The sequence below is a fragment of the Trichophyton verrucosum genome, assembly GCF_000151505.1.
Source record: "Trichophyton verrucosum HKI 0517 chromosome Unknown contig00102_1.f1.exp, whole genome shotgun sequence".
Taxonomy (NCBI): domain Eukaryota; kingdom Fungi; phylum Ascomycota; class Eurotiomycetes; order Onygenales; family Arthrodermataceae; genus Trichophyton; species Trichophyton verrucosum.
Window position 1 is genome coordinate 8,032 of NW_003315571.1, and position 14,255 is coordinate 22,286.

Genomic DNA, 14,255 nt, shown 5'->3' on the forward strand with positions numbered 1-14,255 from the left:
TATAGCATGTCTTTATGGACCCAGTCATGTACTATTCAGTTTTAATAGCGTTTGAAACTTGGATGAAGAAAATATTTTTCACCGACTCGGTTCTTTTAATGCATTACTCCTGTTTTATAATGCGGGATGGCACCCAGGAGACGGATAGATAGAAGTCAGGCCTCCTGCCAAGTAGGTACCGACTCTCCGACTTGTGGTACGCAAAAACTCTACGCCTTGTATGACGGATGGACTATTGCACCGGTGGGAGCACTAAATCCTACCATCAACAGCCAGTTCTGCATAATGTTCTCACCTCCTTGTCCCGGGAATGTTCTTCACCCTTGCTTCCAACTGGTCTATCCTGCGTCAGACCTTTTACTCATACAGAGGATTACAAATATGAAATTCAGCCCGTCAAACAGCAGCTGTAATATAAATAGGACGATATCAGCTCATGACCGCAAGCTGTTTCTCAATTGAATATCACGATCCAGCCGCTTGTCTCCATTCTCCTAGCTACATCATTCCGTTATGGTCGCCAACGATTCAAAAACACTCCGGATCGGAGTCCTTCTGACGCACTCGGTTCAGCTCCTCGACCTAGCAGCTGTTGATCTCTTCGGTATGATGTCAAAGGACTACATTAGTGAAGTTGATGTCCTTCCTCCGGAGATTGCTAGCCTGGGGCTACCAGTCGATATCAACTATATCGGTATACAGCCTAACTGTGCTGGCACATTTATCCGGTGCACGGCAAACATCGGCATCAGACTCAATGCCTCGATCCACGACACCTCTGTCTCGACAGATAGCCTGGATATACTGGTGATACCAGGGCCGGATCCAAAGTACGTCCCCGATGAATCCGTATTGGCGTTTGTCAAGGCGCACCATGATGCCGGGAACGACATTTTATCGATATGCACCGGGAGCTATGTTGCTGGGTATGCCGGTATTCTGGACCACAAGAACGTAACTGGTCCACGAGGATTGATATCCGACTTGGAAGTGAAATTCCCCAATGTGAAGAAGTGGGACACCACACGAAGAGTAGTAAAGGATGGAAATGTCTGGACGAGCGGTATGATTCTTCCATTGTATTTATAGATAACTATGGATGTGAAGTGCTAACTTGTACGAAGGCGGAGTGACGAATGGCAACGATCTTGTAGCTGCTTACCTTCGAGAGCACTATGCGCTGCCATTGGTGAATACCATACTGTCTATAGCCGATGTGGGTGGGCGACAGATTGAGTACGAATAGAAGTGATGAACCAAACATGTCACCATGGTTTGGCCTTTCTGTATCTAACCCTCATTTGAATAAAGACCAATTATCAAACCTGGCTGGATAAGCTTGTCCCAATCTCTAAATGAGACATCTTACAGTTTCTATTTTAATAAGTCAGTGATAGTTAGCTGACGGCTCCACCTCCACATAAATCCACTATAGTTAATCGTAGCTATGTCATGCAGTAACACTCCTGTATTGAAGTATAAAGTAGGGACTGGAATTGTGTCATGATATGTCCCTCAGACACAAGGAAATAAGCAATAACTAGGTACCAACATCACTTAAGGACAATTAACACAACGAAAAAAACGAAAACGTTATACACCAAAGACACCCTCCCGTGAGAGAAACGTTGACCAAACCAACTGTCAAAAGACCTAGTTGCTTGCTGTTAAACCACATTAACAAAACCCGCGAGAGCTAGCAGGACACAGCTAATTGATATAAAACTTCCAATCGATGCTCCAGTGTTGCGGTAAGGGCTAATAGTCGGAATTGACAGGATATATTTCGACGTAGTTGCATGGGCTGGTGCTGTAGATGTGGTAATTTTGGCCGACTCGCTAGAAGTAATAGTTGCTTTGGGTGACATTAGCAGCTGGCAAAAAGCAAGCAACTTTGGAGTTAGAAAATATAGAAAGGGTCAAATACTTGTGGTGTCAGCGGGCAACTTCGGCCACGTCCCGGGCTTTCCGGTCTCTGCCGATTTCGAAGGGACGGTAGCAGCCGGTGGGTTATTCGGCTGAACAACTTCAGGTTTCTTGACTGTAAAAGGGGGTGACTGAGCGAGGATGTCGTGGTTCTTCGGGTCATTTGAAATAAAATGGTACTGATAAGACTCCCTATATGTCCATCAAATATATTAATACTGTCCTTATCAATGGGCTCGAAGTTTGAAGAATCTTAGATTTTTCATGATACCAGATTGCTACCTACCCGGGTGTAATTTTGACCACTGGAGGGATGAGTATAGATCCCTTTGATACTTCAACGTCGTTGGCAACCTCGACAATAACTGGTGGATTAACAGCCATATTCACGAGCTCGATCGAGAAGCGTTCAGGGTCGGCCCTATTGGCTTATTAGATTCAATAAGTCTCGATGAAAGCAGTCAGTGATAGCGGCATACTGGGCGGGAACCCATTTAACATCGTTATGGAGCGAGAGATCCAGAACCAAGCCTCTGCCTGGGTAAGTAATACGAATAGCTGGAGAAATCAAAAGTTGATGCGTTAGCCATGGTTATCCTAGCGATCTGGTATTGGTAGGTAGAGCGTAACACATACCCTGCGCAGATGTAGCAAGCGCCACGACGGTTGTGAACAATTTAAGCATCATATTGGCTGATCCAGCAGAAGACGGTCAATGTCTCGGGATAATAGCCGTAAACTCGGGTATCCATAGAGCGGGTATATCAAGTTGAAGGTAGCTTAAGTTGGCATCAAATATAAAAGCAGAACCCTTTGTTTGAGCAAAGCTCCTGCCAAAGGATTTCAAAGGTTGCAATAGAAGGCGTTGCTGGCTAATAGTAATGGCCAGAAGTAGGCGCAATCGGCAAGGAGGGCGCAAATAGTAGCCGTACGCAGATAACCATGTAAGGAGGCAGCCATGGTTGAAGTACACATTGAAAGGTATATTGCCGTTTCGTATGCCCTGGATTCATTTTATGCTATTAAAGGATGGTAGGCGGCCAAAACAAGCAATGGAAATAAATGCATCTATGGTGTTTTCATTTTCATGCTAGATGACAGGCTAAATATACGGTTCTCATGGGTTTGACTATTCCCAAGCTCTAATACGAGGGAGTGCAAAGGCCATGACCAATATTGCTTCCAGGGCCGCTTCACTCCCAAACATTGGCAAAGAGGTCATCACCACCACCAAAACCGCTAGATTTACCCTTGCTGAAGCTGCTATTTCCATTCCTGATTGGCGCTGGGGTTGGGTCCGCCCATCCGCCAAAATCTTCATCAGCAGCGACCGCAGGAGCCGGCTTAGCGGTAGCAGGAGAGGGTGCTCCCCAACCGCTACCTATGTCGTTCGCAGTTAAAGTATCGGGGACCTTCATAGCGGATGTGGCCTTTGAAGCGGCCGCGGGGGGTGATGGTTCGGCCATGCTCCATGCATTCCCGCCCCAGGGGTCCAGGGTGCTTGCAGTGAATGCGTTTGAGGGACTAACGGTGCTTGTAGGTGGAGATTTAACGGTTGGTTGCTGCGGCGGTAAAGAAAGATTGAAGACAGAAGTTTGGCTAGGAGAGGCTACCGGTGGCGAGGTATTAATAGTGTCTGTTGCCGTTGGAGCAGTGGTTGTCTGCGGTACTGGTGAGGAGAAAAGGCCAAACATATCATTAGACGCGCTGGGCGGTGCTGCGGGAGCTTTTGTCGATCCTACTGTTGATCCCATCAGGTCAAAAGTAGAGGGAGGTGGTGATGCAACTTGGCGTGGCTTTGGGTCTGGCTGCGCTGAAATATCGTTAAAGAAGCTACCACCACTCGACATAGCTGGTGAAGTTATCTTTGGAGCCGCAGGTGAAGATTTGGAGCTAGTGAGGCTGTCAAAGGCAGAAAAGGTAGATTGCTGCCTCTGAACAGGAGGGGATGTAGTGGAAGGGAAACTCAGCCCACTGAAGGCGTCGCTAAGACCACCAAAGGCATCCGGTTTGGAGGCCTGCTGAGGTGGGAGCGAAAATGAACTGAATGAAGAGTTTCGTTCATGTTGAGGTTGTTCTTGAGGTTTAGGTGGCGCAGAAGCATACAGAGATAGAATTGATTGTTTGAGATCTGGTCTTGAAGGACCTGACGTGGGAGTATTTCCACCCGGAGTGCTTGCTGGGCGGTTAGATCCGCCACTTGGTTGGCTGGGACCGAAGAAATCCAACCCAAGCAATGAGTCAGCTGGTTTATGGGTTTTTGGAGCAACAGCAGCCTGAGGAGGGGGTCTGTTCCCTGGTATGTCTGTGGTCCTCGGTCTCGGGGGTGGGTTCGCTGGCTCATCATCGAAGAAGTTCACGGCGGGCTGTTGAGGCTGCGTGGGTCGGGGGCGGTTCGAGCTATGCTGTTGTTGAGACGCAGAGCGTTCTAGCTTGGCCTTCTCCTGTATGACTGCTAAAGGCTATACAGATATTAGAAAACTTGGTAGCCTTAACAGATTTTTTCTCCAGTGACGTACCACATCCTCATCACCTTCTACCTCGAGTGTAGATGGATCGGGCATCGGACCATCCATCACCCATCGTTTGGATTCGTACTTCGTTCGGATAAAATTCTCAATTTTCCTGTCCAATAAATCAGCATTCCGTCACTGTAGAACCCGTGGCGTGAATACAGGTTGCACATACGCTTCTGATGGGACATGTCCAGGGTTTAATTTATCTTCCCAATACCTATGCCATAACAGTCAGTCTTGTCGAAAAGCGACATATACGGACTCCGGTCTTGTATATCCAGATTCAGCATACTTGTTTGCCCTTGCATTCCCCCATTTCATAATGCTCTGTAGCTGCTCGTCTGTCCAGGAGTCGAGATCCACCGATTTCACTCGACTGATATGGGTTCCCATTCCTCGATGAATGCCCGAGCATCGAATGCAAATAAATACGCCAATATTCCAGCTCGCCCATCTTGGATCTATTAAGGGAAGAAGTCAGTAAGATGATAAGTCTATCATAGCATTCAGGGGTTTATCCGCATGAAAACCAAATCCCAGCCATGAGAGCGGTAGGTACGAAACAAAGTAGACTCACGTTTATTCCGTTTACAATCAGCACAGGTTTTATTGCAGGTCAGCTTCAGTAGATTCTTTATCATCTGCTGATTCTGGGCTGCCCGATCATGAGCTGGCGGGCGGCGAGACATGTTTCGAGAAAGATAACGGCAAACCGGGCAGTTGATCAAAAAATATGGTTTGTAACGAAAGATCAAATATATAACTGGTTGTGTATGTCAATTCAGACGGTTATGGAGTACTCTCCGCGTTCGCGGGAAAGATATATCAAAGATATTCTTGCTGCCTTCACTGAAGTTCGTCGAAAGCGCAACGAGAAAGTCACTTCGCGTTTGACGTTTCAATCCGCATTATTTCTGCTTATGTAATACAATGACATATCACGTGAGAGGCCTTATCTCCGGTGGAAGAGAGAAGAAGAAGAAAAAGCATAACAGCTCGCGAGGGTCATTAAATTTACATATATTCATTAACTAATTACAGAGTTGCAAGATGGATTCTTGACTTATATGTTCTCTTTGGATGCCTTCGCGCCCCCTTCATCCTCGTTGAACTTCAAGCTAATGCTGTTCACGCAGTGTCTCTCGTCAGTCGGCGTATCGTACCCTTCGCCCTTGAAGACATGACCCAGGTGGCCTCCGCAATTCGAGCACACAATCTCCGTTCTACTAATACCAAAAGATCGATCTTCAAGACGTTTGACTGAGCCGGGGATGCAGTCGAAATATGCCGGCCAGCCGCAGCCCGATTTGAATTTATGAGAAGCCTTGTATAGCGGTGCAGAGCAACCGGCACATTGATAGACGCCAGACTCGGGCATATGCTTGTCGTATTCTCCGGTGAAGGCGCGTTCGGTTCCTTTCTGGCGAAGAATGCGAAATTGCTCTATTTATAGGGTTAGTTGAGTCGTCAGCATAGGCAAAATGTCAACAAAGCTGGAGTAGCTTGGGACGTACCTGGCGAGAGAACTGCGCGCCATTCTGCATCTGTCCGTTTTTCAGGGTAGTTTGCCATATTCTTTGAACTTGCACTGGAGCTAGAACTGCTTAAAAAGGAAGACAGGAATCCGATCATAGATGAAGTTCCCAGCAGAGCTGGCCGGATAAGTGCTGGTCTATGTCTGAATCGAGTAATATGAGATGTGACTGTATATCTGGTAGGCGCAAGTCCAGATGCAATTGATCCGTATACAGCTCGCGTGAAAGACATGAAAAAAGAGTTGTCGAACTTGTAGAGTCGATGCGGTTACTTATAAATGTTCATATAAAATGGATTCCACATACCCAAAATCGAGAAATGACGTTTGCGGCCGGTTTAAGCTTAAAATACTTGGTTGAACCAACGCCAAGCCCGTTGTGGAATCAAGAAGGCGAAGCATCCGCAGAGGGCTTAAGCGATGTTGCTGTTTAGCTATTTGAAATCATCTTCTATTCATAGTATAGCTTATAGATAAAAATTCTACTATACCTACTATTTTCATCTAAAAACCGACAGGGCATCGTAAACCAACGCTGACAAAGCTGGGTATCAAAACTCCAAAGGCTAGACGCTCACAACAGGGCAGGAATTCACTGAGTAAAACCGCCTTTATAGCTCAGGAACATGGATGGCTCATTAATAACCAACCTGGCCGGTCACAACCAGCGCACCCCGCTCAACCTCAACTTTCCATCCCTCTCGTACCAGGCACCGAGCAACGGCAGGACCTAATCTTGCAGTACCATTCTTGCTGTGCCGTCCAAGCCCAGTAACGACACGGTAGCTTCGTGCTCCAGGCTGTGCTCGCAAACGATTGGAGTACTTCTCATCACCTAGAGACTCCCACCAGGATTCCACACTCCGTTTTGCAATTCGCACCGCATCCTGCACGCTCACCCCATGCAGGTCTAGAACGTTGCTCGTTGACTGGCTGTAGACAAGTGCATCAGCAGCAATAGCTGACTCCCTCTTCGCCTTCTCAAAATGCTCGCGGCCGAGGGATGAGTAATATCCTGCTGCACCGCCCATAAGGCGGTCCGATTTTCCACGGCGATAAGCGGAGTGAGCTTTTTCAAACGCCTGCTGGCTTGCAATGAGATGTCTGTCTGCAATGGCCCTGCTAATGACAGGGTTATAGTTTGGTCTAACAGCTGTTGCCGCAGGAACGGATGAAGACCTGGTAGGCGTACGGGATGTATTTGAGGTAGTGGTAGCTTGGAGTGAGCCGGACGGCCCCGTTGCTCGATATTCTGGTTGTATAAGGCTTGGTATCGGCTCAATTACCATTATTCTTGCTAATTCGTTCGCGGCGGATATGCAATTTCTCGTCAACCTGAGGAGGCCAACAAGTTCTTGATGAGAGAGCGCTGCGAATTCCTCCTGCAATTCAGCAATTTGGGAGCGAGTCACGTCGTCTCCCACGCCTTCTGCGGAGGATTTCTTTGCTTCATCTCTTGTAAGAGCACGGATAGTTGCTGGGAGTGACGCGCCATTTGAATGGTATGCTGAACTAATAGTCGACATGGTCAGAAACGTTCTCGAAGCAATAAATTCCATATCTTTTTTCCCATTATCCCATCTATTTTCAGGTTTTGTTCCACTGCTATAGCTTAAGGAGGTCTGCGAGAGATCAGATTCAGACAGGTGTTGTAGGTGTTGCTTGTTTTTGTTCTTTTTGCCTCTCCTGCGTGACTTGCCGTTACCGACCGAGTGCTCGAATCCCTCGACTCCTTTAGGAACCAAGATCTGGTCCTCGTCCGTCCCAGAAGTCTGACCGTTCTCAAAAAATGATGAATTTAACAGCACATCCATTGCCTTGTCAACGTTTCCACCATATTTATCAAGCGTATGTAAAACAGTATATCGATCGATGGAGGGGAACATCTCATTTAAATATTGCGCTTGATCTTCCGAGTTCGACCTATTGAGGCCCTTTACGGCGGTTGTAGAGTCACCCGACCACTTTGGATCACCATTTCCACCTCTCGTTCTCTGCCCAGGGTCATTGCTTGATTCCACACCGAGTGAAGAGACAGTTGATCCAAGGCTTGTTGTGTTGGTTTCATGAGACCCTAAGGTCTGCGGTTCGCTTTGTGCAGAGGCAATGGCCGAAGCGTCCTCCGGAAAATCAAACCCGCTAGTTCCTGACGGGTCAAAAATGGCATCTTCTTGTTCAAATGCAGATATCTTTAATGCATCCAGAGTTTCTCGAAGCTGCTGGATGGCAGACTGGTCGTCGAGGGCATAATCGCTCACAATTGCGACGAAAAGAGCAGGGTCCAGAGGAGGACAATACTCGTTCTCAAGTTCCTATTGGGAATACCGTATTAATCAAATGATAAGATGGATATATGGCAACAGGTGGCTACACGAGGTAGATTCATGGTCTAAGAAAGACCTATGCGTCGCTCACTACAGAGTACTTACGTTCAAGAGGGAGGGCGTGTCATCCATGCTCGGCAGTAGTCACTTGGTTCGATCGGATGCTGTGACTGGTAGATAGTTGCATTTCTTGTGCTTGGATAAGAATGGAGAGCACCGATAAACCGAGATGGCATTTATAATATGATTTGGCAACACTGAACGCGGCGAGTTCGTGTTGTTTGCGACGGGTTGTTCCATCTTCTTCTTCTCGCTCTTTGATCTTTTGACGTCGTGTCGATGCAGTCATCCGCCTGGAGGCCGCGTCACGTGCCTCGTTCTTTTCGCCCTCTTGCTCCTTAGGCCGATTATTAGGTAGAGGTAGCCAGCAGCGATGAAACATGCATGTACTTCACTTCACGGTTGACCGTAGCAGAAGAAGACTGGAGCGGTCCTTGATTTCTTGCACAACTTGCTGACTATGTACTGTTTATCGTACGACTCTCTTTCTCAAAGTAGATAAACCTACTAACTAAATTGACAGAATAAAGGGCGAAAAAAAAAAAAAAAGAAAAGAAAAGAAAAGTGGACAATGTGATAATCGAAATCACGACCTTCCGTATGCAAAACGGACGTTATACCACTAAACTAATTGCCCAGTTATACAGTAACTCTATTCGCTATACTGCAATGGCTGCTTTTACCCTGCTATTGGGTAATAGGGAGTAACCATATCGCGTCTACAGCCCCTTTTTAATCCAGTCATCCTTTGCAAACCATATGCGAGACCACTGTCGAGCGTTTGAAGGGATTTCTCCCTTAGAATGTGGGTCACTACACTGCCCTCACGTGGTATTCAACTCCCTTCTTGACCTTCAGTGTCATCATCATCATGATGTTCACTGTATACCAATACCTAAGGAACCCGGGGAAGCGAAAACGCGAGGGCCATACAATGATGACATCCAGGCCTGCCATTAGCTAGTTACTCTGGAAAAGCTCTGAGAAGAAAATTGTTTAAGGCAGGGGTCCCTGGGCGGTTCGATGTGGCTGGTAAACATGCCTACCTAAGGGAACTATGGAGTCATATCGTTACGACCCACCAAGGTGAGACCTCGAACTCAGGTCCCGACGGAGGTCACCAAAGATTCAAGATCCAGCCTTAGGCTCTGATATTAGTTACCACACGTTAAACGCTGGTCACATTAGCAATTATTATTAAAGCCCGTGGGTAAGTTAAGGTATACATACGTTGTGCAGGTCAACTACCAAGGACTTCTCAGTCTGTTTAAAGAAATGAAGCATACTCCGTATCCGGATTCCATTTTGAAGGATCTTTAAAAGAAAATGTTTGTGGGATGAAATTGCTGTGTCCAGGTTCTATGATATCCCGGGAGTTAAACCAGTGGGCACATGTCACATATAAATAATAGCTGATTTGCACAACTCTCCCATCTTTTCTAGGGTCCCCTGGGAGCGACATTCCCATGAGACGGCAATGCATTGTTTGACGTTGCGAGAAATAGCGAGACCTCAGGTGAGTCACAAAAGAAAAGCGGTCACCTTCGTGTACTGTTGCAGGAAGAGTTATCTTAAACTTGATCGGTGTATATACCACTAAATAAATTGCCCTGCACTTATACGGAGCATGTCTAGGTATAACACTCATACGTCTAAGTTGGGTATCAAGAGAGTATCGTTGGCCTGGATAACCCACCAGGTATAGCTGGGTTAATTGTGACTTGTACAAGCTGGACTTTCAGAAGAGTATTCGCTGCACCCAGCAAAAGCAGGTGTAGCTATTGTTTTACGATTCAAGGGCATAAGGTGGGTAGTTATTTAACTTGCAAGCTAATTGAGAGGGCTTAGGGAACCCTACTCTTTCTCCCCGGCATTTATTTTTGCTATAAAGCAACGGCCTAGGCAAACCGTCAATTACTTCTAAGGCCTTCATCAATTCTATATAGTCCGGCAACTCACCTCATTCGAGATTGTTTATATAACTTAGATATGCTCTGTGATGGCGCAGGGCCAGGGGGAAGGGGATGACTGAGTGGCCGGATAGACTAGATTCTAGCGCATCCATGCACACGGCAATTTGGTTTCAACCTAGGTCCTTACACTAGTACCCCCGACAGGCTGCAGCGAACATCCATACTCCATATACATTTTGGCCAGCTGAAAGGTAAGAGGTCAGAATACATCGATTTTACCCATTACATGTAAGTGCTATAAATAGTGTTAATGGCGAAAACCCACTCACAGGACGCCCGCATAGCTCAGTGGTAGAGCGCATCACTCGTACTCATGCTATGATGAGGCCCTCGGTTCGATCCCGAGTACGGGCTCTTGAATTTATTTTTTAGCCACCTTTGTTCCTCCTCTTAGGAGAGCCTAATGCTTGAGTGTATTGTCGATTATTACTGTTATTTCTTCAAGTAAGATTAGTCGTGTGCTGGCATAGATAGGGACAAGGGGAACTACATGGTAACAGATATCAAAAAGGTCAGAGTGCCATACTCCCTCCACATCAATAACTAAAACTCCTGCATTTTGCACGCTGAAACAGAAAACAAGAACCCAACGCCAGATATCATGCACTTAGAGTGTTTATTCATATGTATTGTAGCCCCTTAACCCAGTATCAAGGCTCTGGGGACATCAACTCCCGTTCCCATCGCCACCGTAATACCCTTGTAGTCGGCATAGGGTACCACCACATATACACCCAGGGACCATAAGGACAGCGGCTCTTCGTCAAACTGACAGGACCCTGCTCAGGAACAGCGTTATATGCAACTTCCGTAGGGGCGGGGAGCGCCGCGTTATCATTCTGGCAATTTGGAATCGCTTCAAAATATCCAGCCTAGCACAACCCACAGCACAAGGCCGGCTCCTACCACTATGGCCGCAAGTTTCAAGACGGCTATCTTGTCGCCCTGCCTGGCCATGCGTGTCAACCGGCTTGCACTGCCTTTGATGTTCGTCGATAGAGATGAGAAGACATCGCTCTACAGGCCCATGTCCAGTGGGCAGGGAGTTAGTTTATCGGCCATTCAAGAAGAAACGGCATGGAATATACGAACGGTATTATCGATCATTTCCTGGTCTCGTGCATTATCGTATATATTTACGGTGACTGATTTGAGGGCGCTTGTCTTCTGCGATAGGGACTCGAGGAGGGAGTTGTTTTTTCTGGTGCAGACGGGATAGTAGTTAGCGCCGACTCGTAAGGAAAGAATGGGAACGCCTTTGAATAGGGCAAGGCGAGGAGATACCTTTCTCTTTCGTATGCGTCGCTCATTTTGATCGGTCTCTAGGCTGATGGAATAGGCCGGGAATATTGCAGACTGGTGATGGGTTGTGTGTTTGTCTCCTGGAAAGATGTGGCAAACGCTGTACTAGTAAGGTGAAAACTAGAGGTTTCAATATATCTATTGACTAGTATTCAACGTATTATTCAGATCAGAAACCAGGTAAAAAAGTTGCGGCTTGGGCGTCATTCGTCGTCGTTAACCGATGCTTCAGTTGCGATTCGGAGACCGGGGTTAACTAACTATACCTTATCATGTGATTATCAAATGTCCTGAGCCAGCTAATTAACTACGGAGCCCCTGAAAACAGGTAAGAAACGATTACCTGTAGATTCGAGATAGATATTATGAAGTAAATAATTAATTTCATATATGGGTATCTAAATGTATCGCTCATCGTACAGTGACGTTAAAAATGACGTTTACCATGGATACTAATATTTCCCTCCCCAACTGACCCGCCTCCAAATGACAACAGCTGCGGCGCTGGCACAAACAACGGCTCCGATGGCGATTCCCCATGCCATCCACTTGCCTTCTGCGTCTTCTTCGACACGGGGGAAAGCGGTGCTCGGCTCCATCGCTGCTTCAGCGATATGCACGAACAACTCCTGTATTGAACTCCAGGTTACGCTGACGTGTAACGGCGGCCCAGACATGTTCAACTTACTGGTATATTCATCTGGTTGCAGCTCGGCTCGTTGAGTGGTGCGATCCAAGTCAGCTTTGAGGGCAATAAAGACGCTTGGTAGTTCCTCGAGGTGTGGGTATTTGGCTCGTAACTTGGGTATGTAGGCAAACGAATCTGGGTCTGATGAATCGTATGTATAGGCAATCACATCACACTGGTCGAGTAGCTTTGCCTCGTTGTCAAGAATAGCAGGTTCCAGTTCGCCTAGCTCATCGAGGATCATGTAGCACTGTTTACCGCCTGGAAGCTCTACAGTATTTACGGCAGTGCGAGGCTGGATGGTTGGGCGGTAGGATGGGTAGAATCCCCGGGATAAGAAGGCGTCTAGAAGAGCGGATTTACCCGAGCCTGGTGCGCCCACGACGTGACAAAGAACGACATTCCGGCCCACTCGCCCTGGTCGCCTGCGACGTTTTCGGGGTTTGGTGATTTGAAGCGCAGCGGTGGTAGTAGGGTTGTTGCGGTCAAAGGACTCAAAGCCTAGATATGCAAGGTATTCCAATGTTGTCTTGGGAGAGGTAAACGTGGTCATACTCCATTGCGCAAGCCAGCCCTGTAGGGTGACGTGGCCTGCTTCGTTGCGAACCGTGGATGATGGGAATGAATCCTCTGTCCACGAGGGAGGCAGTCCCGGTGTTGGGGCAAATATGGAGGCAAGCTCCTCCTCATTCAAACCTCCGTCATTGTCCTTGTCACAGAGCAAGAAGAGGTCAACAAGAAAGCGATATCCGGCAGGCGAGAGCTCGGCGGAGGAGAAGGGAGGCACCTCGAAACGCGGATGCAAAAATTCCTCCTGAAGAGAGAGATTGTCCGTATACTGAAATGCTCGAAGTATGATCCACACGGTCTCATGCCGGCCCTTTTCAACATATAGTTTGTTTAAGTGAAGAAACCCCTTGGCGTCTATGCCGGACGGGGTGACGGAGTCAGGCAATGCTCTTCGAATGGTATCTTTGATGTTGACCAAGTCTTCTTCGCTCAGATGTTTGCCAAAACATCTCCTTTGAAAGTTTTCGATTTCACTGTCATTCAAGTATCCATCGCGGTCCCTGTCACATAAATAAAATATCCTACGAAGCACATGGACAGCTGCTGGTTTGAGTACAGACTCCTTTGAATCGTACAGAGGCGATATCGGATACGTCACAGCCTTTTGGCAGAGGAAAAATGACTCGTTGACATTCCGGTGCGTCCTGGCACTACTTCGAATACATGAGTCAATCTCCTTGAACTCCGTCATGATCGGGAGCATCTCCTCCTCGATAGGCTGTGACTCGCCATGCTCGTGCAGAAGGTCCGACTTGTTGGCGCACAATACTACCGGGACGTTGACGCCCAGGGAACGGAAGTACGGGAGCCAGAATAGGGCCACCCTCTCGTAGCTGTAATGGTCTGAGTAAACGAGGAGGATGACGTTGGACTTGCGAAGCTCCTTCGCAAGGATATTACGATCTTGCGGCAGGGCAGACGTGTCAACAATGGTCGTCGTAGTCACATTTTCGGGCGTTCCAATGGTTGGCGGGATGGTCACTTGCGGCAGGACGGCCTGGATCTTGTTGGTGACGAAGACTCCCTTGACAAGCGACGTTATCAAGCTCGACTTGCCCGTCCCTTCGTCGCCGCAGACACAGATTCGCACTGTTATAGATATATAATTAGAGACTGTTCATAGTATTGACGCAGGCATCCTGACCGCAAGCTTACCGGTTCCCATTTCACGCAAGCTCCTTGTTCACCTCAGGGCTTCATCATCGCCATCGGCCGTCCGGTTGTATCTTGCCGTCGACTTCGTTCTCTTCTCTTGCGCTTCGTCTTCGTCTTCTCTTTGCTTTGCTTCTGCTCTTTTATGTCGTTAGCTTCTGCTTATATAATCACAATCAGATAATGAATGACATAATCATCTTAATCTCG

At 47.4% G+C, this 14,255-nt stretch overlaps 5 protein-coding genes and 2 non-coding genes across 7 annotated transcripts; 2 read left to right on the forward strand and 5 right to left on the reverse strand.

The window, feature by feature from the left end:
• Positions 1–513: 513 nt before the first annotated feature.
• Positions 514–1,337, forward strand: TRV_01221 (ThiJ/PfpI family protein; the record flags this gene model as incomplete). Its single annotated transcript, XM_003024559.1, has 2 exons — positions 514–1,079; positions 1,247–1,337. The coding sequence occupies 2 exons, from the start codon at positions 514–516 to the stop codon at positions 1,335–1,337; spliced, it is 657 nt and encodes a 218-aa protein (XP_003024605.1).
• A 1,782-nt stretch (positions 1,338–3,119) lies between these two features.
• On the reverse strand, positions 3,120–4,835 carry TRV_01222 (uncharacterized protein; the record flags this gene model as incomplete). The annotated part of the gene is made up of 3 exons (XM_003024560.1): positions 3,120–4,388; positions 4,446–4,551; positions 4,735–4,835. 3 exons carry the CDS (start codon positions 4,833–4,835, stop codon positions 3,120–3,122), a joined length of 1,476 nt encoding a protein of 491 aa, XP_003024606.1.
• Positions 4,836–5,505: 670 nt separating this feature from the next.
• On the reverse strand, positions 5,506–6,209 carry TRV_01223 (uncharacterized protein; the record flags this gene model as incomplete). Its single annotated transcript, XM_003024561.1, has 2 exons — positions 5,506–5,885; positions 5,957–6,209. 2 exons carry the CDS (start codon positions 6,207–6,209, stop codon positions 5,506–5,508), a joined length of 633 nt encoding a protein of 210 aa, XP_003024607.1.
• Positions 6,210–6,614: 405 nt separating this feature from the next.
• Positions 6,615–8,742, reverse strand: TRV_01224 (Smr domain protein; the record flags this gene model as incomplete). Its single annotated transcript, XM_003024562.1, has 2 exons — positions 6,615–8,288; positions 8,449–8,742. 2 exons carry the CDS (start codon positions 8,740–8,742, stop codon positions 6,615–6,617), a joined length of 1,968 nt encoding a protein of 655 aa, XP_003024608.1.
• A 183-nt stretch (positions 8,743–8,925) lies between these two features.
• On the reverse strand, positions 8,926–8,997 carry TRV_01225. Its single transcript has one exon. It is a non-coding gene; the product is annotated as a tRNA-Ala (tRNA).
• Positions 8,998–10,607: 1,610 nt separating this feature from the next.
• Positions 10,608–10,687, forward strand: TRV_01226. Its single transcript has one exon. It is a non-coding gene; the product is annotated as a tRNA-Thr (tRNA).
• A 1,400-nt stretch (positions 10,688–12,087) lies between these two features.
• Positions 12,088–14,058, reverse strand: TRV_01227 (uncharacterized protein; the record flags this gene model as incomplete). The annotated part of the gene is made up of 2 exons (XM_003024563.1): positions 12,088–14,006; positions 14,049–14,058. The coding sequence occupies 2 exons, from the start codon at positions 14,056–14,058 to the stop codon at positions 12,088–12,090; spliced, it is 1,929 nt and encodes a 642-aa protein (XP_003024609.1).
• Positions 14,059–14,255: the final 197 nt, after the last annotated feature.